General features: G+C 42.1%; 1 protein-coding gene and 1 long non-coding RNA gene across 4 annotated transcripts; one reads left to right on the forward strand and one right to left on the reverse strand.

The window, feature by feature from the left end:
- On the reverse strand, positions 1 to 27,237 carry gnb1l (guanine nucleotide binding protein (G protein), beta polypeptide 1-like). Of its 2 annotated transcripts, none has more exons than XM_040049990.1 (7): positions 26,916 to 27,237; positions 19,723 to 19,894; positions 19,430 to 19,555; positions 19,082 to 19,244; positions 15,293 to 15,385; positions 6,599 to 6,814; positions 1 to 1,005 (listed from the first exon to the last, which is right to left on the reverse strand). In XM_040049990.1, the coding sequence occupies exons 2-7, from the start codon at positions 19,830 to 19,832 to the stop codon at positions 727 to 729; spliced, it is 987 nt and encodes a 328-aa protein (XP_039905924.1). In that variant the 5' UTR covers positions 19,833 to 19,894; positions 26,916 to 27,237; the 3' UTR covers positions 1 to 726. The 2 variants fall into 2 exon arrangements, with proteins under 2 accessions (XP_039905924.1, XP_039905923.1); XM_040049989.1 differs by lacking the exon at positions 26,916 to 27,237 and adding an exon at positions 25,829 to 25,933.
- On the forward strand, positions 1,002 to 15,942 carry LOC120745270. Of its 2 annotated transcripts, XR_005698602.1 has the most exons (5): positions 1,002 to 4,495; positions 5,812 to 6,029; positions 6,605 to 8,800; positions 14,686 to 14,724; positions 15,843 to 15,942. It is a non-coding gene; the product is annotated as an uncharacterized LOC120745270 (long non-coding RNA). The 2 variants fall into 2 exon arrangements; XR_005698601.1 differs by having other exon boundaries at positions 1,002 to 6,029.

Below are 27,237 nucleotides of genomic sequence, written 5' to 3' on the forward strand. Positions count from 1 at the left end.
TGAGTGAAAATAAAGATTTTATTTTATTTTGGAGACCAATATACTTTCTTTGTATTTTCACATTGACCCCTTCCTCGCTATTCTCAGAGATAAATAAAAACATAATCAGTATATATACATCAGAACATACCAATACAACTTTGATAAGATGCTGCAGTTGGTCTAACTTGTAAAGACTGAACATGGAAATCAGTTGTGATCATGTATTCACCGGCATCTTCCGACCATGAAGACGATCCTTTATTTAATCTGTATCAAAAAGAATTGAAGTGCTTTAATTCTGCAGCTGTACAGCGCTAAGGAGTGAAACACGTACTGTTAGAAAGAGCGGACTCCTGAGTTTCACGTGGTTGTCGGTAGGTAGCTGCAGTGACTCCAGACATGCTTGCAAAAGTACGGGATGAGTTTGACTATCACACAAACATATGCCGTGCATCTGGAGGGGGTATTTGTGAACAATGTAAGTTTTGCATGTAAAACTTTATATTTATCCATGTATTTTAAAATTTACCACAAGCTTCTATGTCCATTACTTTTAAAAATACAGCCCTTTGGGATCATGTTGTTCTTAGTGATAAACCCTCCATGTTATAATGTTCATAGCTCAACTGTAATGTCAGTACATGAGAAGCACAATCTATTTCCATATTGTATCAGCACACATGATTGTAATGTATGAATGTAGTATTGATCATAAATCTGTAAATCTTCTCAGAGCTCAGTGACTCAGCCTGTGTCCGTTCCCTCGTTGTAAACTGACCAGAGGCTGATTCGCTGGTCCTTTGATCCGGCAGCCAGGACTCTTTGTCTGGGGTCCCGGTGGTCAGAGAAAGCTACACTGAGCACCATGTCTGTGTGGTACTGTAGTACCGCCAGCGGCCGGAGCTTCTTCCAGCCAAATACTCTTATCCGGTGGTCCCAACCTGCTGAAGCCAGGAGTTTACGATCCATGCGGATACACAGCTGGGAAACCCCGGGGTTGACCAGCGTCACGCAGTCCTGCAGCTGTAAGAAAGAAAGAGGAAAAATATCTGAACAGGTGACTGCGTGCTACAAAAACACAACTACAAAGGCATTCTCGTATGTATTCCAAGCCTCGTGCTTGTTTAAGGATGGGATGTAGCATTTTTTCCTAACTGTAAATGTAACACCAAATAACCCATTTTTCATGCAAATAGAGGCAAGAAAAAAAAACAGACATACTTAATAGATCAGTAAGTCAATTAATCACTACCGTCTGGGAAAATGTGGCCAAGGCAAACACCGACAATGAGGGGGCTATCAGCTGATCTGATGACTGAGGTCCAAGTGTGAGGCTGGAGGTCTGTTGAACCTGGCTGCATACTCCTGGGACTCAATCATCATCCATAAAACATTAGGGCACGAGGGCCGCGAGTAAATCTCTCGGCGACCCATTATTTGTTTTGGAGTTAGGGAGGCGTATTCTGTAAGCGTGTTACCTGTGTCGCCGTTTGGAAGAAAGCGAGAGACCATCTCGCTGAAATGCTTGTTTGCAGAGACCGTGTTGCTTTAAGCACCTCTGATGAATTACATTCACACTGAAAGGTCTGATCAGCGGAGAGAGACCTGATAAATACACTGCTGTAACATCTGCCTGCTAAAGATTAGCCACAGCCCCCTCTCCCTGTGATCAACAGCGTCCCACAGACTGTATCCATCTCTCTAAATGCGCAACATTCTGACAAATGAAAATGAATGGTGGCTAAGATGGTGCTCTGAAGGGCCCCGGTGTTGTGGGCATTCCTGGAGAAGCGAACGTGCTTTTCCTGAAGGGTAGGGATCTCCACCGGATCGCTATACGGGACCTAAACATCTGGCTGTGGGAGCTGAAATCAAACTGGACAGCGTAAAATTGACTTCATAAGTTGTGTCTAGGGAGACTAATGGTTTGGATGGGGAGGAGATGTTGGGAGAATTTATCCTGCTCCTGTTCTGGGCAGGAACCATCCGCAAGCTGCATGTGGAAGACATAAGCCAGGTACTCACAGCCCAAGTGGATAAAGTGGAATGCAAGGGAGAGAAGGAGCAGGGAGGAATGTCATTGATCATAACAGCAAGAAAAGCCAAGTTTAGAAGAGACAGTGATACCATTTCACTTTTTCTCTTTTGTTAGTCAAACCATCATCGCGAGGATGAAACCGTGTGCCCACTTCGCCCAACAGAGCCAAATACACAAATACAAAGCAAACTAAGGGGTGAAAGATTGTTCTGAGCTTTGTTATTACCTCAGGTATTTGGTATGCCCCTACCTCTGTCCATCTGGTTTGCATTAGAGTCCTGATAATGATGGGTTTAAGTGTCTGTTTTTGTTTGTTTTGCTTCCCATAGTTTGTGTCAGGAAAAGGCATTTGTTTCATTAAGGGGTCAATTGCAGGCAGTAAATGGCTAATGAAGTAGTGATGGTCATTCAGCAAGGCTGCTTGGTTAATTGTTTTTACTTTCTGTCTGAGAAAGTGGAGAGGAAAAAGTAGTAAAAAGAAAAAAATGGCTGCCTTGTGCTATAATTTAGAATGAGTGATGCTCATGTGAAGCTCTGCTGGTTCCTGAGCTGCCGGCCATCAGTGTCGAGTCGCGAGGTGCCGGAGCTTGGACTGAAACAATCAGCTGACTGACTGAGAAGTAAAAGAGAAATAAAACTGTGAGATTCAATTAGCTGCCAATTTATCAATTCTAAACTTAAAGAAAAATCCAGGCCGGTTTTATTTTATTGCAATTAATTTTGTGCTGGCCTCACTTTGAGGTTAACTCTTAACTGCACTTTACCTACTAATTTATCAGCAAATCACATCTTCCTGACAGGAAATAGGAGTTGCAGCCTAAAAGTCATATTAATTTTGATCATATAGATGATCTGCTTACACTTAGGACACTTTGGAGACCGTTGTTTTTTTTTCCGATAATGATTGAAAAAACAACAGGATGATTAAAACATTTTGAGAAACATTTTGACTTCGGTATTTAGAACAAAGCCACGTACCCTGATTCCAGACTTTGATTCCAGACACTAAGCTAAGCAGCTGCTTTTTCGAAAAGACAACAATCTCCTAAATGTCAAAAAAAAAAAAAGATCAAAAATCCTGCTGCTCAAATGAGATTTTTTTAAACTGTCTTCTAGAAACAGTTAATTGATTGGATTTGGCTTTTTAAAAATATGACCTATTTATTTGGTCCATAAAAGTGGGCCAAATAAATAAAGCTGTGGTTCAACTGGCTCTGAGGCTGCAGATTAATTTGAATTAAAAAAACCTAAAAAATAGTTGCAGCCCTTGAATATATTATTTCTAAATGTCAGAAAAACTCTTTGCTCTTGGAACATAAGACTATTGTCTTTTCTAACTCGATGTTCTCCGGCAGCAGCATTGTTGCTTTTGCTGTCAGGCCACACCACATCTAACTGAAAATGCAGCTGACTTCAAGTGCTGCCATTAACCAGTCCTCAGTCTCTAATGAAACCCATTAGCTCTAACCGGGGAGTCTTGGCTTGCATTATTTCCACCCCATTTTTCCTCAGATTGCTTCCTTGCTATCTCATCACAGACAGAATCCATCTTTGGTCTTCATCATTCTTTTTTCTTGTTTTTTTTTCTTCCCTTTTTGGAAACACTCCTTCCTGGGCTGTGTTACAGCATGCAGATAAACACACACAACGGGGTTTGCTGTCTAAACGCCAGATTTCTCAGCTGTCAGGAGGCTACCAGCTCTGCTCAGCAGCTGGGCCTATGACAGATCCAACACAAACTCACACTTCAGGATCCTCTTTCGTAGCATCTCACCAGAGCGAGCTGACGTTCAAAGGGAGTGTCCACTTGGCAGGTTTCACTCGTGCTTTGCTTCACTTTTCTCCCCCTTCTTCTTCCCTCCTGTCTTTAACCTTGGTCTTGGCACCAATCTTGGTGTTCACACTGATCTACTGAAATGTCCCATCATCGCTCACTCACTCGAGTCTAGCGGCTGGAAGGGTTTTCACAGGTATATCTGACACACCCTGTCCCTGAATCACACTTGGCAGTGGGGAGATTACAGCCTTTTGTCACCTTGTCTGTTAGAGCTCTGCTCTGGCTGACAGGAGATGGATGTGTCAGGTGAGCAATCCCATTCAGAAAAGATAGGAGGAGGAAGGGTGATGCCCCATAAAAAGAGTGAAGATTTTTTATATTGCAGCACAGCTGAAGTTGGGCCTGATTTGATCGGATCCAAAAGCCAGGACTCGACACTAGCAGTTGCAGGAATTGTGGTTTCCCAAAGAAATCGTGCAGGTGACAACAGGGGATATTTTTATATTGCTGTGTATGTGAGGAGCAGGATGTCCACCTGTAGAGAACTGTCATCAGCTCCAGCAACAGCTCACTGTCAGACACGCTTGATTTACATTGCTAATCTTCCCCTGTCTATACCCCGTTTTCCCTTCTCCAGACTGCGACTGCTGTCTTTTTCCCTCTCCAGGAGAAACCCGTCACTGCACGTGCCAATGCAGGTGAGCATCCACCTAAATGAGCGTCCATCTGGTTTAACAGCTTGTAAGTCTCACGTCTTTATACAACATAGTCTCGACCCTGACAAATTCTCAAAAATGCACACTGCACCAGAGCAGAGGGGGAAAAATGCTATGAAATGATATCAGGCTTTCCAGGTCAAGCAGAAGATAAAGGCCTCTGGAAGCCATGTGAAATACATTAACCTCCATTCCTGAGGCTATCTGTCTTTATCTGGCCTTGATAAGCTCACTTCACAGCCTTTCAGCCTCGCTAAATCATAACTGCGCTGCATTGTGTCACATTCAGTTTCCCCACCGTTTCACCAAAAAAAAGGAGAAAAAAAAAGCATCCAGCCAGCTCTGCTGCACTGGACTGTATCGCAGGGGTAATTTGTGGGAAGTGGGATGCTGTGGCACTTACAGCCTCCTCAGCCTTTATTGCAGCCTCCCACTGTGAACTACTGTTCCCTTTACTGCAGATGTGTTTTTTGTTTGGTTAAGGGGCCTCTCAGGTTTTGATATTTTTATTACCTCTCAAGGGTCATCAGTCAGGACCCCGGGCCAGGGTCCACCAACCGGCAGGTCCCCCCTGCCTGCTTGCTATGGCCACACAAAAATACTTTTGTGGGAAGAACTGAGGATAGCTGTCTGGACGTCACACTGAGCTGCACTTCAGAATAATTTAAAAGCCCCCGTTGGATCCTTTCCCTCTCCTTGTGCTTTCTGCCTGTCATACTCATCCTGGATTACACGCTGAATCAATATTTTGTTGCTCGAGCAAAATAAAGCAAATAAACCCCTCTCCTCCTCCTTTCGATTGAATCAAATCCTTCGCGGTGTTTTCCTAGACACATATTTAGGGGTGAAAAAAAAAATGGAGCTTTGCAAATATTTCTAATTCAAGCATTCATTTGTAAAAAGCCTCGGAAAGAATAATACCGCTTTCACTGTGCAGGAGTGTACTATATCAGCCTCAGGTTCCCCTTGGCTTGGATTCACGGGGGTTGGCTGAAAAATAGGAGCATTCCCTTTTGCTCATGAAATCAAGAGAAAATACAGCTTCAAATGAGGCGTTAAGTCTCGGAGGCGTTGGCTGTTATGTAAAATGAATTATGGTACAAGCTGATATGATCTCTTTTGGTGTTAGTGCAGATGCACTGGCATGGAATTTATTGTATAGACAGGACATATGTTTGAGAGTCTGTCTGTGTTTTAACAGAATTATGGTAAGAGGAATGTTGTATGCTAAATGAATTAAGTATGCCTTGATTTTCCTCTTTTTAAAACCAGAAAATGACACACATTTTTCTTCCCAGCTGTAATCAACGGTGACGTGAGCATATCGAGGTCTAGTATGCGATTGTGTATCAATGTTCATGTGGGTGGTAAGACTCTGGAGTGACAGCCCCAGCTTGGCCCTTGGCCCCCAGCTCTGCCAATGCTGTGCAACCAGCAGCTGATTTATGGCCCCTGGAGCCCTGCTGAGCCTCTTCCTCTTTGGCCCCTGATGTTTTCCAAGCAAGCCCAGAGAAAGGTAACACTCCTCTGCTGCTGTCTCCTCCAGTTCCTTTTTATACTATTTCTAGGGACTCTCTTGTTCAACAATTAGTTAGCAGGTCAGCTTATTTGGGGTCTTAGCTAGGGACGCTTCAGTAACCAATATGAATTAGCATGACTAGCTCAACAAAGGTAGTTGTATCCTTTGGAATACTTTTATTTATTATTAGTCCTTTATTTATCCAGGTAAAAAATCTCATTGAGATTAAAAATCTCAACTTCAAGAGAGACCTGGCATCATGTCTAAAATACCTTCAGTACTTAACCCTAATTTGGCAGAATTGTTAGTATTATTTGATATAAAGGAAAGTACATAGTGACCCAACTGAAACATCCGAACAGAAAAAAACAGCTAAAATCAAGCACAAATCAATTTAAGTCACAAATACTTAATACAGCTAGCTAAAAGCAATGATTAAAGCTATGTTTTTCTAAGTTATCACTGCGGATTAGAGGTTACTGCAGGTGTATCACAACAAACAAATTCACATTTTCACAGTTTGAGAGTGACTGACCAGCCGATCAAATGCTCTGTCCTCTACTGACCTGCAGGTTGCTCTGTCCATCCAGCCTCCAGGAGGAGAGCGTCTTCTCAGAGGAGCCCGATACGCCCCTCAGACTTGTGGTGTCAAAGGTCAGGCACATGACAGGCTCAGGGTGGGCTTTGACTTGGCTCAACTTGGACCTCTGGGTTACGTCCCACAGCAACAGAGAGCCATTCTCGTATCCAGCTAACAGGAGAGGCCCAGAGCCCGAGTCTGGCTGAAGAGAGGAAGGAGAAGGGACAGCAAGATGGAGAAGAGGGGACAGAAAGTGAAGCATGAGTTAAGATGTGAGATGAGAGCTGTGTCGTAAAAAAAAAAAACACGGAAACCACTGCGCAATGCTGGAAACTGAGAGGAGCAGAGGTTATCATCCTGGAAGCTCCCGCTGACACTCAGAGAAACGCTCCATTCGTCAGTTTGCTGCTCTCTCTTTCCAGCACTCCATTACACCACTCCTCACTTTGCTCCTCATCTATATTACTAAGCCACAGACATCAAGCATGCACAGATAGAATACTGCATCAGGTAGTGAAATAAAGCAAAACACTGAAAAAATGCTGCTTTTCTCGACATGTAGCTGAGATTTTGTGTTCATGTCTTCCTGACGATCTCCTCATTATGCAATGTTCTGGTTTTTCTCCACTTTAATGTGTTCATGTTTTATTATCTTATTCTATTTTGATCATTTTTGCTACCAATATAACTCCTCTGCAAAAAATACTCTCAAACTGCATACTCGCGATCTAAAAAGAATAAATAAATCGAACTTTCGTAAAAACCCGACACATATAATCTGGCTTCACATCCATTTCATCTCCGGACGTTCCAGATCCAGCTTGAATGTTTACAACTGGCGAATCCATCAGAGTAAATCTTTCAAATCACATGAAATGAAATGAAACCAAGTGTGCAAACAGGCATCAGACAAAATAAAAAAGAATCTTCTGTTAAATATATAGAGCAATCTATGGTGACCATAAAATAGAGTTGCATGCATATTAATGGGGCAAAGTCAGCAGTGTAACATTTGAAAAGAATAATAAAGCTGTGCCTTCCCACTGTTGTGAGTCCACAGATAACCTCTGAGTGCTCGCTTCCTCTACAGCAGTATAATCAAGCCGGCTCAGAGGCTGTGTGGAGGTGTAGCTGAGCTTGTAAATTATGTCTGTGGACAAGCGCATAAAGGTGGGCTGGTGAAAAGTAGCTGCCTTATATAGGCACTGCTGGAGGCGAGATGTGAAGGACGAGGGAGGGACACCTGGTGAGATTTTCCCATCATCCCGCTTCCTGAAAATCAAATTTTTTCCGTAAACATATACAAAACACTGTAGTCCGTTCTACCGTAAATACGTTCCTTAAAACGCCCTAATGTGGCCTGAAGAAACAGATATGTACGTATATCCTAACTCATGCCTTTACTTTAAAATACCGCCAGGCCTCCAGAAATAGCACAGTGCCATGCGGAAGGTAGGAGGGTAAGAAATTTTTTCCATATGTGCAAGGAGGCCGTGTCTGCCATTTTTTCCCTACTCATGTCCAAGTCCTCTTCTCACTTAACGCCCTATATTTCTCTTCTTGCAGCTTTAAACAAATTATAGACAGAGTCGTGTATTCCTTCCAAACACATCAGCGAGGACGAACACTAAGGGATTATGAAAACAAATAAAAACACGTGAAAATCAGTGGCCCCTGCTTGCCAGCAGGGACCGGGCTAAGCGTTCCAGGCTAGGGGCCCACCGTTTCACTTAAGTGTAGGACTTCGCTGATTGATGATGTCATGGGTCAGAGGTCGGGGAACCCTGGGTAGACATGTAATTCATTATATCCTCCACAGGCCTTTCTACAAGAGGGCTCTCTGCTGGAGTGGGGCTGGGGCTCAGGGAGAAGATTCATCACCAAAGAGCAGCTGGAAAGATGGATGGAAGCTGGCTGGAGATGCAGGACCAACGGAGGAGACTTCTCTGTGTCGTCTCCAGGATGGCAATGTCATGTGACTTTCAGCCATGTTTTCATAGCTGTATTTATGTAGCGTATTAGCACGTAATTAGAGACTGATTTATTTTATTTTTTTTCCCGTTTGTTTTAGTGCACAGGACACTCGCTGAGTAGAAAGAGCAAGTAGGAATGGGACACAAAATGATCTGGGCAGAATTAGACCAAGGCCTCTGCAACCTTTCAGCATACAGATTACCTACTCTACCAGGTGAGCTATAGAGGTGCCCTATAGGCCGATTTTCATTCTTTTGGCAAATATGCCAAGACATCATTGTGCTATTTCTGCTGTAAACATATCATAACCCCAATGCTTTGTAAAATGTAAATAAAGGAGAATGTCATGATTTGCAAATCTCATTGTCTCATATGTTATTCACAAAAGGACAGAGCAGAAATACCAAACGTTTAAACCAAGAAAAAATTCCATCTTAATAAAAATACTGACTCATTTGATGGCAGCAACACATCTTTAAAAAGCAGAAGCATAGACAGTTTAAGGTTGTCTTGCTCCTCCTTCAAGGCCCTCTTTGAAAAGGTCATCCATCTGGCTTTGATGGTGCCTTTCCAGATGCAGGCTTTTGAACTGAGCGCTGATAACTAGTCAGATGGTCTCTCCTTTCCTTAGTCCAAAGGACACGGCCTCCATGTTTTCCAAAAGAGAATTTGCAAATTTTCATTCGGTTCCACTTTCCCTCAGTCCATTTTAAAAGGGCTTTGGACCAATTTCTGGATCATGTTCATGATGTGCATGATAGGGTGTTATCCTGCATGTGTAGACGGAACAGCAAACGGTGTTTATGAGCTCATGCAGTGACTCCTATGACAGAATGTGCCTGCTTGCAATGCAGCGCAGCCCGAGGACCCGCTGGAATCTAGTACATATTTTCATCTTGGTCCTTTGAATGATATTATGCACTGGTAAAGACTTTGCATTCAGGTATTCAAATTCTTTGATGAACATCGTTCCAAAATTGTTCCACAATTTGTTAATGCAGTTTTTTTTACATATTGATTCTATTGTGAATAAAATATTGGTTGATGAGATTTGCAAAACCAGTTGCATCCCAACTGTTTTAGTCTTGGAGTTGTATTAAGACTTCTAGTGAGATATACATGCTGTAAGGTGGTGTAGCTGTGTCCTGTTTGACAATTAACACTCTGAGCGCTTTTGTACTGAATATATTAAGTATATTATATTTTATTAATATTCATTTATTCGTTTCCTTCCTTCTCTTGTCTGCTGAAACAGTGTTTAATGTTTAAAATCCACCTGCCGCTGAAGCATCAGAAACTACAAATATGACGTGCACAGGTACATCATATTGGTCAACATAATCAACATACATAATACTTATGTTATACATATAACATATTATGTAAGGCAATAAAAATATTTACACAGTTTTCTAAAACTCATCACCAAATTGCTTGCTTTAGGTAACCATCAATTTTGAAATGATTGTTTTTAAAGAAAGCTGCAAAACCTTAAATTTCACAATCAGACAGAATGTTTCCGCTTCTCAATTTTACCATGTCAAACAGAGTGAAAAGCATTTCATAATTCTCCTATAACCCTCTTTTCCTCTTTTTAAGTTTTTTCTATTTTCCTCCAGAATACATATCCAGACATCTTTACAGAAAAGTTTAACGACTGTTATAGAGGTCATTACATTTTCTAACTAAGAACTTAATTCGCAAATGTGAGCAGATTAAATCACAGTTCTGAGAAAGTTCCTCTTTCTCAGGAAAAAAGTGCAGTTGCAGCCCTGAAGCACTTCAGTTCGATCTCTGGTCACAAATTTTTTTTTTTTGATGACTTGCACATCATAAAATCAAAAAAACATTTGTACTTATTATTTTTGTGTAATGCCTCAGTTTACACCAGGGATGTCAAACTACTTTTAGAAACATAAAGCATGTGCAGCTCACTTTGATGTGGGCGAGATGAGTGAAACTCACTTTCAGTGTAAAAACATTTAACTACACATTTAATCCCTGACATATTTTAATATAAGATAAAGAAGTGCAACTTTATCAGGACATCTCAGGTCACTGCCCAGACTGTCTCATATTTATAAAACAAAGTTTTTGATGAAAAAAAATTTTTTAAACAAAATTTCTATTGTACATGGTGAAAAACTGTCATTAAATTGTTTACCTAACTACTTTGTTGTAATATAAATGGCTGTGTGGGGAATCCTTATCAACAGGAATAGCTGTCAAATTTATGAATATACAGTAAAAAAGTCGAAACCTTTATGCCCTCCGTCGTATTTTCTAAACATCTCCAGTGGGCCGGGTTCGGGTCTTTGCTGGCCCGGTGCTGACCCCGGGCCTTAAATTTGATACAACTGGTTAAGACAAACAGAAGAATGCAACTTCCACTGTAACTGCCATTTAGCTTTTGTGTTCAATATTAAAATTAGTCATGTTCATTTTTTCAGAAAAGTTAAAGTAAATAGTGGTAATCTACAGGGGCAGATTGTCACAAAGCAGGGCCATAAACATCACAGACTTTACTGACAGCAACTAATATGTGCCATTTATTGGGGATGTTCTGCACTGTTTGTTCTTGTTTATTATAAGGTATGTAAATGGTCAGTGGTACTTGGATAGCACTTTTCAACTCTTACTGATCACTCAAAGTGCTATTTACACTACAGGCCACTTTCACCCATGTCTTAAACATTTTCTACCCACACACTCACCCACCAACGATGCATCACGAACAATTTGGGGTGCAGACTGGAGAATCCGCTATGATCCCAGGACCACAGCCATCATACACGGGAATTTTTATATTAACCTACATTATATAGTTTTATAGGCGTATAGGTTTTTCTGTATTTTTTGCCAAGGACAATGTAAAGGAGTCATTTACACTAACAATCTACTCTCTATTCAGCTGTGCACTGTTGCTTTCACAAAATAAAAACATAACAAGATAACTGGAGAAAAATGGCATCATGAAGCTAATAAATTTTCGGTGTCGTTTCCTTGTGTTGTGATTCCGGCCTAAATCCCGAACAACCCTCAGACCAGTTTGTTTGCTGATGTGGCCACCACAGGCCTCGGGCAGACACTGCTTCAACATAAGGAACCAATCGCCTCCTTCGCTTTTCGTCCCGGTCTCACCATGATGTCATGGCCACGAGGCTGCAAGGTGATGAGCTGAGAGTGATGGATATCTGTATAGGAACATTTCCTTTCCCCCCGCCAGCCTCTGTTCACATTAAAAGCCTTGCACATCATATATCACTACTGTCCCCCTGGCCAAGCCTGACATCGGCACACAAGTCAAACCCACATGTGGAGGCGCTTTCCTCCTCCTCCACTCGCCATCGTTCATGGCTTCCTAGCCGATCAGATGCAGAAAACCCTGATAATAAGCTCTGTCACCTTTATGTCATAGCCCACTAAGGGCTAGGTGGGATTTTAATGGAGTGAATTGTGGCTAAATTTGGAAGAAAGCGCTGCTTAAGACTTAATCGTTTCCATAAACTCCTGCAGAGAGGTCTTAAAGGCTGACAATAAATCTGTTGGTGAGTCTGCCTTAAAAATATAGGAGGATAATCGCTTCTCGTCTCAGCAGTGGGAAGAAAAGAGGGAGGGGTGGCGAGTGCGAAGACAGAGAGAAGAGATAATTGGCAGTGGCTTCTTCCTGGAGTGTGTGTGATAGGGAGAGGCAGGGTGGAGAGATGGGGATACAGTTGGGTCCATATATATTTGGACAGAGATGACTTTTTTTTACTTGTTTGGTTCTGTATGTTACCACAATGAATATTAAATTAAACAACTCAAATGCAGTTAAAGTTCAGCTTTAATTCAGCAGGTTAAATATAAAGTTTGCATAAAAATGTGAGGAACTAACAGATTTTTTTTTTTTAAACACGAGCCCTTATTTTCAGAGGATCAGAAGTAATTGGACAAATTCAATAACTGACAATAAAAATCTTATTTCTAATACTTGGTTGAAAAAGCTTTGATGGCAATGACAGCCTGAAGTCTTGAACCCATCCACATCACCAGATGCTGGGTCTTCAACAAAACTAAAGAAAATTCAAGAATATTCCACTACTTTGCTTCAATAAACTCCTGGGTTGCTTTGGTTGTATGTTTTGGGTCATTGTCCATCTGTATTATGAAACACTGACAATCAATTTGACTGCATGTAGCTGGATCTGAGCAGACAGTATGTCTCTAAACGCCTCAGAATTCATTCGGCTGCTTCTGTCCTGTGTCACATCATCAACAAACATTAGTGTCCAAGCCATCACACTGCCTCCGCCGTGTTTTACAGTTGATGTGGTACACTTTGGATCATGAGCTGTTCCACGCCTTCTCCATACTTTTGTCTTGCCATCACTCTGGTAGAGGATAATCTTGGTTTCATCTGTCCAGAGAAGGTTTTTCCAGAACTCTGCTGGCTTTTTTGTTCCAATCTAGCCTTTCTACTCTTGAGGATTATCAGTGACTTGCCTCCTGGGGAGTCTTGTTCACTTGTTTGGCTGTTGTGAAGGGATCTCTCATCACCATGGAATTTATTCTGCGATCATCCACCACGCATGTCTTCCATGGACGTCCAGGTCATTTTGCGCTGCTGCGTTCACCAGTGCTTTCTTTCTTTCAGGATGTACCAAATTGTAGATTTTCCCGCTCCTAATATTGTAGCAATTTCTCAGATGTTTTTTTTTTCTGTTTTCGCAGCTTAAGGTTGGCTTGTTTTATTTGCATAGAGAGATCCTTTGACCGCATGTTGTCTGTTCACAGCAAAATCTTCCAAATGCAAGCACCATACCTCAAATCAACTCCAGACCTTTTATCTGCTTAATTGATAATGATATAAGGAAGGAATTACCCACACCTGCCTGTGAAATAGCCTTTGAGACAATGTCTGTCCAATTACTTTTGGTCCCTTTAAAAGAAGATGGCAGATATTAAGGAGCTGAAACTCCTAAACCCTTCACCCAATTTGAACGTGGGTACCCTCAGTAAACAGGTAAAAAAACAAAACTGTCAGCGTCCAAATATATAAGGACCTAACTGTAGCTGTTTCAGCCGTTGCTTCCTGCTGTGTCAGGTTAAGGAGACAGTAGTTTAATACGAAAGGCAAGATAACGTTTGTATTTTTTTCTTCTCGTGACTGAGGAAAGACCTGCCATTGTGTGTTTGATAGTGAGTGAAAGAAGGGGTTGTATGCATTCACAGATGCACACAGACAGGGCCGGGTTTTCAGTCTTTTCTTGCGCTCGGAAACTCTTGAGTCACTCAGTCAGTGTAACAGATGAACATGCTTTGAAAGGAATCGGCCTGAAATGATTTACAATCACCTGGGCCCTTCGGCTTTGAAGTCAGACAGCTGCCTGTGCTGTATTACAAAGATATTATATAATTTATAATGATATAATTGATCATTATGTTTTCTGGCACTCAACGCTCAGCCAGCTTTGGTTCATAAATCAGATGATGAAAGGTGGGTGCAACAGTGAAATCAAAGGCAAACAAGAAAAAACACAAACATGGTGTCAGCAGGCACTGAGACTCTTTTATCTACAACATCACAAACAATGTCACCTTTATAGGCTTTGCTTTTGACTTATTAACTCTAATTAGTATTACAGGGATGCTGGGCTAAGTGTGCACAGGCCAGCAGCTTGCCTCACTCTGGGGTTCAAGATGATAAGCTGTGTTTTGATTTCTGTTGCCTGTAAACTGCACAGCTCATTAAATTTATGCAAACCATCCACAGCCTTGCATCAAAACCCCCATTCAGTCCCTCCCTGCAGCCCCAAAACCCGGAGAGTTAATAATTAACCATAAAAATAATTACAGGGTTGCGTTAATGGCTGGAAAATAAAACTTTCAACGGCAATCACAAAACAGAAAGCTGTAACTTCTTTTGCCCAGATCAGATTGGATGTACAGCTGCAGGCTGATATATGGCTGTGAACCCCCGGCCTTTCCAAACACTCTAATTACAGTGTTGGGACTCGCTGCCAGCTGAGAAGAAACGCTTGGAAAAAATGATGCAGGACGAGTTGTCGAGCTGTAAATCACGAGCCGCATCTCACGTGTGTTTTTTGTTTACTTTAGCGACTTGTCGTGGGCCGCTGTCCAATCAGAATGAAGCAGGTATGTACGGATGTGTGAGCTTTTATTAACAGTCATGAAACAAAAGGTACATCGTTCTCTGGCTGTCAGTGTGATTTTCTTTTTTTGGATAGTGTGACTGATCATATTGTGAATTTCCTTATTTTCTGTTATGTTTCACTGGTGGCTCCTAATTAGACCTGTGCAAAATGTTCTAAAAGACATTTTAGACAGTTTTGTACTAGACGATATCTAAGAAACACATCTCTGCATGTGAGCACAGAAGCTCCACCCTATTTTAGTTGAAATTTATATATTTATATGAGGGGCAACCAATCAGAAGAAAGTTGTCCTGAAGGGAGGAAATAGAAATAAAATAGCTCCAAAGATAAATCAGAATAATTTTGACCTATGACTCACGCAAATGTCAAAAAAGATGGGGGGCTGTAAATGAGCGCCATAGGGCCCTTTCTGAGTGTATCTGTGCATTTCTCAGTGTGTGCTGGTAATGGTGCAGAAAAATAGAGTAACAGACAATTAATTAAAACATTAATTAAAACAACTCAACAATATCTTTGAAAAAAAAAAAACACTTTAAACTGATGCTTACCTGCCACAGTTTTAGACACATGACCATCCCCAGCTTTTCTTCTGGTACAAGGGTGCAGACTGCAGTCTTACTGGGCAGCTCGATAATCTTGATCTGTGGAGAACACGTGACAATTACAGGTTAAAACTGAAAGGGTACCATTACATTGCAAAGAAAAGGATAATGATGGATTTTTTTTCTGCACAAAATGTGGTGTCTCGCCATCTTGCAGCTATTGAGATATTTAAGGGGGTCAAGATAAAAAGGCCGGGGGTCACCAGAATCAGTAGCACACATCCCAAGAGAACAATGGATTTCTGTACAAAATTTCATGGCAATCTATCAGCGTTAAAATGCTTTCATCCCAATCAAGGTCGTGTTCCTGCCAAACAGGACTGCTATCTCTCACCCCAAAAGCGAAAAATGGCAGCGTATGTGTTTTCATTAATCTGTTTTCATTACTGGCACAAAATTATATATACACACAAGTTCTAATTGCCAAGTTGGAATTTGTCTGTCTTCTGCATTCAAGTAACAAACCTGCAACCCAAATCCATACTTGCTTTTTCAGGACCTCCACGGATCCAAGTCCCTCCAACCAGCAGTACAGTGTCATCCATCAGCGCAGAGCAGCCGCCTCACTGTCTATAATAAATCCTGCTAAAGGCTCACCCTGCGACCTGAGTGGTGTTTTCCTGCACACATTGGCACTGATTCTGATAAAAAATACACAGACTAATGATGATGTGTGTGCGTGCACGTGCGAGTGTGTGTACCCACACATCCTGACCAAAGCTCATTCCTTCGACTTTCTCCACGCGGATGATATACGCTGCTCATATTCATTCTCATTAGGCCTCAGATTAAACAGCCCTTAAAGGAAGCGATCTGTATTTTAGCGCTAAGCCACATCTGTCCTGCATGTTTACCTCTGCGTGCCTGACAAAGAGGGCCTTTAAGGACTTCTCTGTGCCTCAGGTGATCACTGTTCTTGTGTGGCATCACACTGCCCATAAATAAAACACCCACGCTATTAATTAATGTTTCTCCCGTGGCAGCAAAGCTGCTGGCAGGAATCTCACTGTGAGCAGTAAACAATAAAACCACGTGAAATAGCTTCAGATGGAAACTGCTGCCTGTCTCGGTTACATATCTAAATATCGCCCCGTATTTTGCCCGAGGCGCTGAATCATGCCATTGTGAATGCTCTGTGGCAAGTGCCTCAGTATTGTTCCTTAAGGTAATTCATTAATGGGTGTGTTTTTACTTGCAGATGCATGATAGGGATCTGACTTGGTCAGTTATGTCTGTGGAATGGGGTGGAGAGCCCAAAATGGAGTGTGGCCTGTTTTGGTCTGCCGTTTATGGGTCTGTAGGTGTGTCTCTGTCTGTGTCTGTTGGGACAATGGCATTATTGAGGTGCTGGGAGTCACAGGCGCCCTGATGCCTGGCCCACTGGACCGAGGTTAGCAGAGGCACGTTTGACTGGATCAGGTGACCGCTCCTTCCCTTTCAAGTGTAGCTCTGCCACAGAAGAGCACGTAACATGAATCTGGAGGCAATAAAAGATGGCTGAATAGCTGGCTGCCCCATCCTGCCTCACCACTCAGACACTGGCTCCACACAAAACCAAACAGGCGTGTGGGTGTAGAAAATTAACCTCAAGACAGACAAAACTGTGATTTCATTCCACCATCAGGACTGGGCTGGGATTCTTTTCTCTTTAAGCCACCATTCAAAGACAAAAATGTAAACAGCTACTTTGACTTTTAAGCAGGAACATGCTCATTACTTACTGTAAAGCACAATTAAAACTGCGCTTTGCTTTCTTAGGAATTCTCAAAGCCATGTGTTTTAGACAAAAGCATTCAGGTAAAAGAATGTTACTAACCACAACCACAATTAACCAACATTTAGCTGGTGGTCAGTACTAAGATCCTGACCTTCAAACGTGCACACTGATGCATAAAATCAAGGTTTGCTAATGATGCCATTCAGATCACAGTTTGACAGTTTCTGGTTGCAGAGGGCATGCTCATGTGTCATGTTGACACTACCTGAATGGATTCAATACGCTTATGGATCACATCAAATGCAAAACATCGGTGGAAAGATGACAGAACTTGCAACAAAAACAACTTTGAGGAACACAATTTTCCGAGAGCACACTTACGGTATCAAAACCCACAAATATGTGTGAATTCCATTGAGTTAAACAGCAACAGCAAGTCTGGTCAGGTTTATACAGGATGTGTTTTTACACTCAACTCAGACGGTTTAAACCAATTAAGCTGCTCACCCAAAAAGCCGAGCTATTTATATGCTAACGAAATCCTTCCATGTCAGTTGAAAATGAAACGGAGCATCAAATTACTCATCAAATGGGAATTTAATTGAATGCGGGGGGATGCAGTCGAATCTGCAGTGTCAGAAGTAACACTTTGCATTTTTCAGTAAGCATTAAACAACTGACTTCAGTAATTACATTTACAGATACAATTATGTTGTTATTTTCATTGCAATCGGTCTTCAGTTCTATGTAACAACCAAACATGCTTCTTTCTTCCTGAGCACTTGTGCCACAATCAGCTGACTTGTGTTTGTCAGCTTTTGAGGAGTGGCGATACAGACGTTATTTTTATTTTTAGAGCCCAAATGGACAGGAGTGTAATGGTAATGCAAATTGAGTCAAAGGCAGAAAGAGCCACAAATTAAAGCTGAGCATTTGCTGACCCCAGCCTGGCAGCCAGAGCATGAACTTCAGCAGGTGATCTACCTGTTCATGTTTCTGAAGTAGAATCACTGTTGTGATCGCTTTGAGGTCTCTTTGGGCTGGCTTTCATCTTTGCTTTGTGTTCATACATAAAAACTAAAAGAAAGACTGAATGTGTTTCCTTGTTAGGACAGGGAGTTGTGTTATTGTGTGGGACTGGCCATTATGTGATGGTGCACTTCAGGTCATTTTACGGAGTAACAAGAAAATAATGCAACGAATAATTTAATGCATTACTTTCTCTGGAAAGTAATTAATCAACATACTCCATTACTTTTGAGAAAAGTAACAAGTAATAGTTAGTATAATACTTATATAACACTCAATGTAATGTAATCAGACTTGCATTCCTGTGAAAATGTGTGGCAAACATTTCTAGATATTATAATAAAAAGTTGTCACACTCACTAATAGAAACTCTTCTACCTCAAGAAAAAGATTCAATTTTTAACTTAATCACCTTACATCTATAATAGGAAACTTTAAGCTTTCCCTTGTTTTCCCTCATGTCTATACAGTTACAATAGCAGATGCTCATATTAAACACAGCTGAAGTTTCAAATAATGAGTTCAGCATAAGTACAGCTAATCCCTGTGAGCCAACAGCTCAGGCTTCAGACAGTTTTGTCTACTCTTGGTTCTGTATCATATTATATGGTAAGACATCAGTGAAAGCGGATGTTCTTAATATAGTTCTCTCAAGTTCACACCTGTTGTTCAAACTTTTTATTCACAAGGCTCGGACAGTAAGAAGTAAAAAGAGGCTTAAAAACAGCCAAAGGAGCTAAAATGTCTCATTTTAGACTAAGAATGGACTGAAGGAATTCCAAGGCTTAGTATAGGACAAGTAAGTATCATCTGGATCTATGGATCATCATCAAGTAACTCTTGTGGAGACCAGGAATAAAAATATTGAACTGGAAACAGATTCCCTTTAGGTTCAGAGATTTAGCATATGCCAGCATGTGCTGATAAAGAGGCGGGGGATGAACATGGATTGTAAAGACAATTGAATGTTGACACTGCTGATGTCTAACCTCCTCCGTCTGCTCCCCAGCGTAGGCCAGAAGGTAATTTGCAGGGCTCATCTCTAGAAGGGAGCACTGACAGAATCCAACACTGCCAGTCCGCACAGACTCCACCAGCTCACTGCGACCTTCACTCACGTCCCACCAGCAGACCTCCATGTCCCGGCCCTGACTGCGCCACCAACAGGAAGAGCGAAACCAGAGCTGAAAATCTGCAGTTATTCACTATAATATACTTTTTAAAATCAAACAGTTTGCATAGAATTAAACCACAACTGACATACTAACAATATTTCTTATTCACAAATCCTTGCTAAGAAAATAAAGGTAAGAACCAGACGGCTGAGAGAGGTTTACCTGATGAGTGCATCTGCTGACTGCAGTGTGCTGACCCAGATGACAGAGTTACCAGAGTGAGCTTCTATGATCTTCTCTGCCCTCCTGCTGTTCAGGTTCCAGATATGTATGGCACCCTTTCCTGACCTGCAAAAACAAGGATGCTGCTTTGTAAAGGATCTTTAATGATCATCACATACATAGAACCTTACACTAAACTGGTTCTGCTTTACAGTAGCTACAAAAATGGTAAGATTTACTCTTGTTCAAAGAAACTAACACTCAAAAAGATGAAGGAGCAAATCGTGGCTCACCCAGAGAACAGGAGGGGAGTGCCCTCTCCTTGGCAGCTAAAGTGAAGTGTGTTAAGGGGTCCGCCCGCCCCCCTCAGGGTGTAAATGGGGGATGGAGAAGGACGAGACATCCTTTGGTCAAGCAATCAAAACGTGGCAGAAAGAAGGCTGAAAACTAGCGCCGCTGCGGTCACTGTAAAAGAAAAACATGAACATGAAATCTGAATGTAACACGGGACAGTAGTGTATTCTGAGGCTGATGGCAATAAAATGCTTACAGTCCACACTGGATTGCTCCACAAATACCTCTCAGAGACTGCACAACGTCTGATAAACGTATTTTATGCAAAACAGGATAATTGGACACATTTTAGATGAACAAAATAGAAATGAAGTGCACACCTAATATGTCAAATAAGCAAAAACCTTTTATGCACAAACACTGAGCACGGGCCTCCTTGAGGTGCTTCACCCTTTCTCTTCCACACAGCAGACAGATGTTTTATACACTGTCTGTATTTTCTCCATTGTTAGTAGCTACAAACCCTGTGGCTCTCTTTCGGTCTTCCTCCTTCTAGTCTGCGTGAAAACACCTCTCTTACTCAATATGTCATATATCACCACTTCTGACAGCTGAATTACTGTAAACACAGAGAGCTGAGCTTCTCATTCCTCTTGATCTACAGCCGTTGTCCCAGAGGCAGAGGTAACAGCTCGGGCTTTTAAGTTGTTTGTAGGCTGGGTAGCTGAGGAAACCAACCTGACCACAGGCATGCTGCAAGGAAATGATGCTTCAACACTGAACAATCACATGTGAATGGCTGATATCACAGCTAATAAAATGCTATCCATGTTTAAAATCATGGTGTCAAACTACATGAAAAGACACTTGCCAACACAAAACTTAAGGATGCGCCAAATGGGCTATTATTAGTATTTATGTTTTGCACAGGCATGTGGCCCACGTATATGTAAATGGTAATTGGTAGTTCTTATAAAAGTGCTTTTTCTACACACATTCATATAAGCACTTTTTTCTATGCTTTTTCTACCTAAGTGCTTTCTGTCTCCAATGGATGCATCGGAGAGCAATCAGCACTACAGCCACCCCTGTAAGCTTACAGGCATTCCCATCCAAGTACTAACCAGGCCCAAACTTGCTTAGCTATTCCCACATTTCTCTGCCTTAATTTATTCATTATTTGTTGTGATTCTTTCCTCCATTTTTTAAGTAAAACAAAAAGATCATCATTAACAAATTAACTGCTTTTCATCATCACCTTTGAACTGGGTTCAGAGAAGTGTATCCTTCCCCTTGGCAAATCTGAGATGATCAAATGAGAAGCTTTGGATGAGGTGACACAGAATTACCTTTTTCAGCCAGTGTAAAAGCGATATGACATAACAGGTAAAAATCAGCCACTGACATTATCTATCCACCTATCAGCTGATATGTCCCACTTGTGTCCAGTATATTGATAGCAGTTAGTATAGGGAAGAACACAATGTTCTGCAAGAACACATTTACTCCAAATATGAACCAAGATATATAATAGTAAGAGTCACAGGCCCTGACAGAACCCTGATTTCAGTTTCATAGAGTAAATCTGAGGATACACGATGAAAGAATGGAGTCTACCAAAATCTACAAAAAAGTAACATAAGTTCTCTATAATGCTTGGCTGCTACACCAACTGATTAATGGCATTGTTTTCCAAAGCATCCCCACAGGTACCTAAAACTGGAAGCCTTATTCTCCTGCCCCGACTCACTCCCCTCCCCTACTTTTACTTATCATAACCCTTGCTCTCTGCAATCAGCAGACACTGAAACTGGAGCCCGAGGCATTCAGGAGCAGCTCATTTCAGGAGGTTAGTGGTTAAATTGTCCATGTGAATCTGTGAAGCGGAGCGACAGAGACCCCCGATCAACCTCCCTAATTAAGCACATAACAGTGTAGTCCCATGTTCTAACAATGACGGTTATTTCACCAGCTGTACTATTGATTAATATATAAAGCAGAAATTAAAAAAAAAAAAAGCATCAGCTTTTTTACCCTGTAATTAAGTTGGTCTAATAACTTAATACATTTCAGAAAAAGTAGGAAATTTTCATTCATTAAAAAGAACTTTATGTGAATTAAGTGCTCAAAACTTTCTGAGCATAATTCCTGCAGGTGTCCTAACTTTTCACAATAACTTGCAAACCCTCTGTGTGTCTGACAGCAGTGTGGAACAAATGTTACTGATGCATTATTATGACAAAACTCAACTGCCTGAAAGGTACCTAACAAAGGCCGACTGACTGCTTGGTCATACTACAACATCACACAAAGGCCTTGAGAAAAGAACTGGAGAGGTCTCAAAGCCTGGCGGACTGGCACAGTATCCAGACTGAAACTCAGCTGGATCTGGAGCTGTACAGAACTGAAAGCACAGCAACCAATAAGTGCAAGACATTTGTGGAATCTCCAACGACAAGATTGAGACTGAAATTTGGAAATGTTTAAGATACTGACCATTAATGTCACACTTTTCTCGGAACTGAACCAACAGAAACGCCTTAAAGCAACAACTGTACAAACTTGTTTTGTATGGTATGAAGAAGATGGCAGCAGTGTTTTTATGGGTCTATCAGTGAAGCTGCTCCTCCTGTGAATGGGTGGGTAAGACTACATTCCTTAGTCCTGCGCCTGTGTGAGTGTGTGACAGGGGGGGGGGGGGCTAACCCTGGTAACAGGTGGGTTATGCCTCCCTTATTGTCCTCTTCCAGTGTTGAGCTGCGAGTCACACTGAGACCTGAAACTGGCTGTTTTCATTGGCTTGCTGTTTCGACTCGCAGAACTTTCCACTGGCGGCTGCAGCTCGCCGTCACCTAAAAGACAACAGCCGGAGACAGCGACGGACACGCGCTTTGCAGGGGCTCGAGAACTGCAAAAATAAACGCACATCCAAAGGATGAGTATAATGGCCATTTTCCCCCAGCCACTACTTCCTCGGTGAGGTTTTCCAGGCGTCAGCATTTCCAGTCGCTGAACTGGCCCAACAATGGGCCTGCTGTTGCGGCTGCAAGCGAGTCAGCTACAAACCCAAACACAAACATGCAGGCAGCTCAGGAAGGGAGAGAAAGACACTGTAAACAAACAACATGGTGACTCGAAGTCACCAAAATGTATTTTCAAGAAGGAAGCAAAGCAAGGGGGGGATCTGCCCTGGCATTTTTCAAACCAGTAATTTTCACTTGTGAATGCACATCCGCTGTAGTGGTCGAGCTGCAGTAAAGCTGGCAGCAGGATCAGGTCAAAGAAACGCAGACGCAGGTCAAAGAACTCAAAATTTACTGGGTTGCTTTTTTTAATAAACATAAGAAACCTTCATAAGGTGAACTATAAAAGACAGGAAGACTCTCTGTGTGGCCATTTTTTTATTAAGCATGTTCACAATGAAAAAAAGAATAGCTACACCTAATTAAACCTGTGTATCGTGCACAAGAATACTAAATCAGGGAGACTGATTAATACGCCTGAGCTGGTTTTAGGAGCCAGCGGGAAGAGGCAAGAGAGGACTGAGGCTCCTGCTGGCCCTGTAACAGATAAGACAGCTCTGGGTAATCTGACTCAAAGTCCACGGATAAAGGCAGTTTGTCTCTTCTTGGGCCGTCTGTCCACACCTACAGGGTAATTAGGCCTAATTATGAGAGAAAGGTCCGCTTCCCCTTCATGTTATTAAATGAGAGCCAGCCTCGTCCGCCAAGAATCTCTCAACACCAGCAAGGGGCTGGCGACCTTCAGATCAAACACAGCGACTATCTGTGCCCCCCTTTGACTGCACCACCGCCCGTTACCCTCCTCAGCACCACTGCACATACGAAGAGGGAGGGGACACACAGGACAGTCGTTATGATATGGGGCATCAAAGTTTTTCTATTTTTTGTTTTTCCAGCAGAGTTGGAGGGGAGAGTCCTGCACATTCCTCGCTTGGTGCTGTATCACGTGATCGGACGCTACCCTCCCGAGCTCCTGAACTTATGGGATTGTGCCATTCATAAATATAAAGAGCAGGCAGGGAAGGATATACTGATCACAGGGGTTGATTATGGGACCTTTTATAATGCCCCAGCTTCACAAGAGCCATTATGGAGCCATGGAATCCCAAGATCCCGTTCTGTGATATGAGCCTCATCAAATATGAGATCTGAGCTGCATGATGAAAACCCAAAGCAGATTACACATAGCTCAAAAGCTCCAGTCTAGATGTGCCCTCAATGAAAAACCTACTTTATGACCCATCAAACCAGTAATATTCCTTTTCTTAGCCAACAAAGGTCAAGAAAAAGCTTCCAGATTCTTCTAAGGCCACTACATCATACCTCAGCTATTAGTCATACTTCACTATTAGCTGTTTATCAAAGGCAATGCTCTTATCTGCTGCTTCCCTGCTTTTTCTGGTCATGATGGCATTTCCACCTCACTTGTTGATCAGTGGGTGGTGAGCTGATTCTACAACCATTAGTCAGCCCTTCTTGCCTCAGCCCTCCCCCTTTCCAACTAATAGAGGTCCTCCTGAGGAGGAAACCAATGTGCCAAATAGAGAGCGAGCTCCATTATAAACATGCAGCTAGAAAAACAGAATGGGAAGTGGCAAGGAAGACACACACCCTTTATTGTGTCTTGGTGGGGGTAATCTGGACTGGATAAACAGCCCAGCGTCAGATAGTGGCTGAAGTCAGACACAAGTGCACCAACACCCACTGTCAGTCACAGATCCAATGAGCGGGAAGAGGCAGCATTGTTCGCGTGAATGGCGTGAATGCTAAGCAGGGGCCACTGCAGATAAGGGCTCAATGCCCTGTGGGAGTCACTGATGCAGGCACTGATGGAGCACCATGTCAGAGGGTCCTGATTTAGGAGGTTCTGACTGTGGTCAACAGGTACCAAGAGCCTTATCTGTTTGCATTATCACCCATTTCCTCCATCAGGTCATTTGCCTGGGCACTAGAGGAAAAAGGCACACAAGAGGGTCGACAGCTCGAGGGTCATCATACATCAACGCACATTTTGGGTGTGATCACCTTCGGATATATGGGGATTATGCTGTCAACGCAGCAAATATAGGAAAACAAGTGCATTCTTATTGTGCTCTAATTCAAAAAAGACATCATGCATTGAGGGTTGGGGAACACAGGAAACAGCAAGTTGTTACACTCTGTCAGACTGCACATCCCCCACTCCTTCAGCTGTCAGTCATTTTCAGGGGCAGCGATGAGTGACTGAATGCACAAATCAATGGTGAAAAGTTTGACAACGGGATAACTAGTTGTAGGTGGTGAACGGCTCCTGGAGTTCAACCAGAACGGACTCTTAAATGTGACCGAGTAACAAAACACCATTTACAACACCTGTCCAGCACCTGTGCATTCCTCAAAGGCTGTATAGGCTCCATATTCATTGCTTTTCTAATACAATAACTAACTTTATAACCTGTAAATACCAAAAAAGAATTTCATAGATGATATGTAATAGACACATATGCTCATTAAAAAGAATTGATTTTAAAAATGTAATTCTCATACTCCATTCTTCAATAAATAAAAAAAATGTATAAATATTTATATAAACCTCCCTCACAACTAATTCCAACACATGTCACGAGGAACATAAGCTGTAGCTATCACTACAAACTTCGCTCAAAAAAAAAAAAATAGTGCTTTTAAGTACCCTTCTGACCTACAGGAATGGTACACCGTGTATTTTATCCACAAGAGTGGATCCACAACAGAAATATAGCTCTCATGTTAATACAGCTCAGAGGGCAGATAAGAAGCTGCCCTCCACGCAGATGCTGGACTTCACATCCGGGATTTTCGTTATTCGTTATCGACTGAAGGAGATATGTTACACAAGCCTTTGTTAAAATCTAAAATACTGACTTTAAAAAAATGTTTGGAGGTGCTTTGGTTTCTCTCGCGCGATATTAGTAAGAAACAGGCTAACGTTAGCAACGTGGCTCGAAAATAGCCCTAATAAACATATAGACCTTATTTTTAGATGTCAGGAGTTATTGCTGGGTATAGTGAGTACACAGTTTATGAAAAGAAGTAGACGCTTTAATGAATATTGTTAAAATACCATTTGAGCGAGACACCGGTGTTTTCACTGCAGCTGTGGGAGAGGCGATACAAAGCATGCGCCGCATCTGAAGGACCTCTATTTACAGAATATGAGCTGTCCGTGAAAGTGCCTGAACAGAACAGTCATTCATATTTTCGCTCTCTCGCTTCCACTTTGCTTTTGAAAATTAAATCAGAATAGTGCTTATTAATGTGGCACCCTGTACCTATGTACGACCCTTAATAGGTCTATTTCATACTGAACATGCCGTTCTCAACAAATCTCTATACATTAAGACGTTAATGTTTCTTTATGTAAAAAGACTACTTAGTTTTTTTAGAGCCACTAAACATTCCCTATCTAAAAAAGCGAAATATGGAACTTTTACAGCCTTGCAATACTACATGAACAGGGGAGTCTTTATATTTTTTTTTCCAACCTTTTTCAGTCTAATTGAGAAAGAGAGACAGAAAACACAGGGCCCTAATCCACAGAGCACACAGAGCCCTTTCATGGGAGTGCTGGGAGAGACCTTTATTTGTCCATTCCTATCACGGAGAAAGCGGGGTTTCAAGGTTGGCTAGGTCTAAGCTGGAAGATTAGATGAAACAGGAGTGTTTTAAACCTCTTCTGTGGCCATGGATTAGGGACAGTCAATCCCCCTACACTCCAAAAATGAAACAATACAGAGTACAGGTGGCTCAGTGGAAGAGAGTGCATAGTCTAAGAAAGAGAAGAGAGAGAACAACATTCATTTAACTCGAAAAACGGAGGGAAAGGGGGAGAAAATATCTCTATACACTAGAATTTATTTGCAGACAGACTAGTGTTTGATCGAGTAAAAACGTGTAACATCGTTATAATTACTTAGGAGTGCCAGTGCACCTAATTAACTAATGCAAAGGGTCATTTACACAGGCACTTCATGGCATACATGAAGAGAGTGTATGTCAGTTGTGAAGCAGTGAATGTTTGCACCAATTAGTGCAAATGGAGGTGGCAGTAACCCCTCAGCAGGAGGTGGGAGCAAGAGGTGTCCCCTGCCCTGCCTGGACAGATATCATGGCCCACATTATCATCAATTATTCCTGGCATCTCATCTTACCCATGAGCCGGGTGGGTGCAGGGGGTCAATGCCAGGGTGCCCTCTGCAGCAAGTGGCCTGGAGTCCACATGGAGAGGGTGACAGGGTGTGCAGTGTCATCCGTCCAAACCAAGAGGCCCAGTAAGGAAATCCCTGGAATCCCACTCCTGTTCCAGCTGGGGCAGCAGGTCACTTTACAGCTCATCACCAAATTAGAAAGGCTGGGCAGCAGGCAGACCACAGACAGACTGAAATAGATGGGAGTACTATGATTCTGTCTGTACCCTGAGACCATAAAGTAATGGTTACATGGTTTAGGTGAGGAGATGGACTCCATAAGGAG

Source organism: Simochromis diagramma, unplaced genomic scaffold, assembly GCF_900408965.1.
Source record: "Simochromis diagramma unplaced genomic scaffold, fSimDia1.1 OVJJ01000159.1, whole genome shotgun sequence".
Classification (NCBI taxonomy): Eukaryota; Metazoa; Chordata; class Actinopteri; order Cichliformes; family Cichlidae; genus Simochromis; species Simochromis diagramma.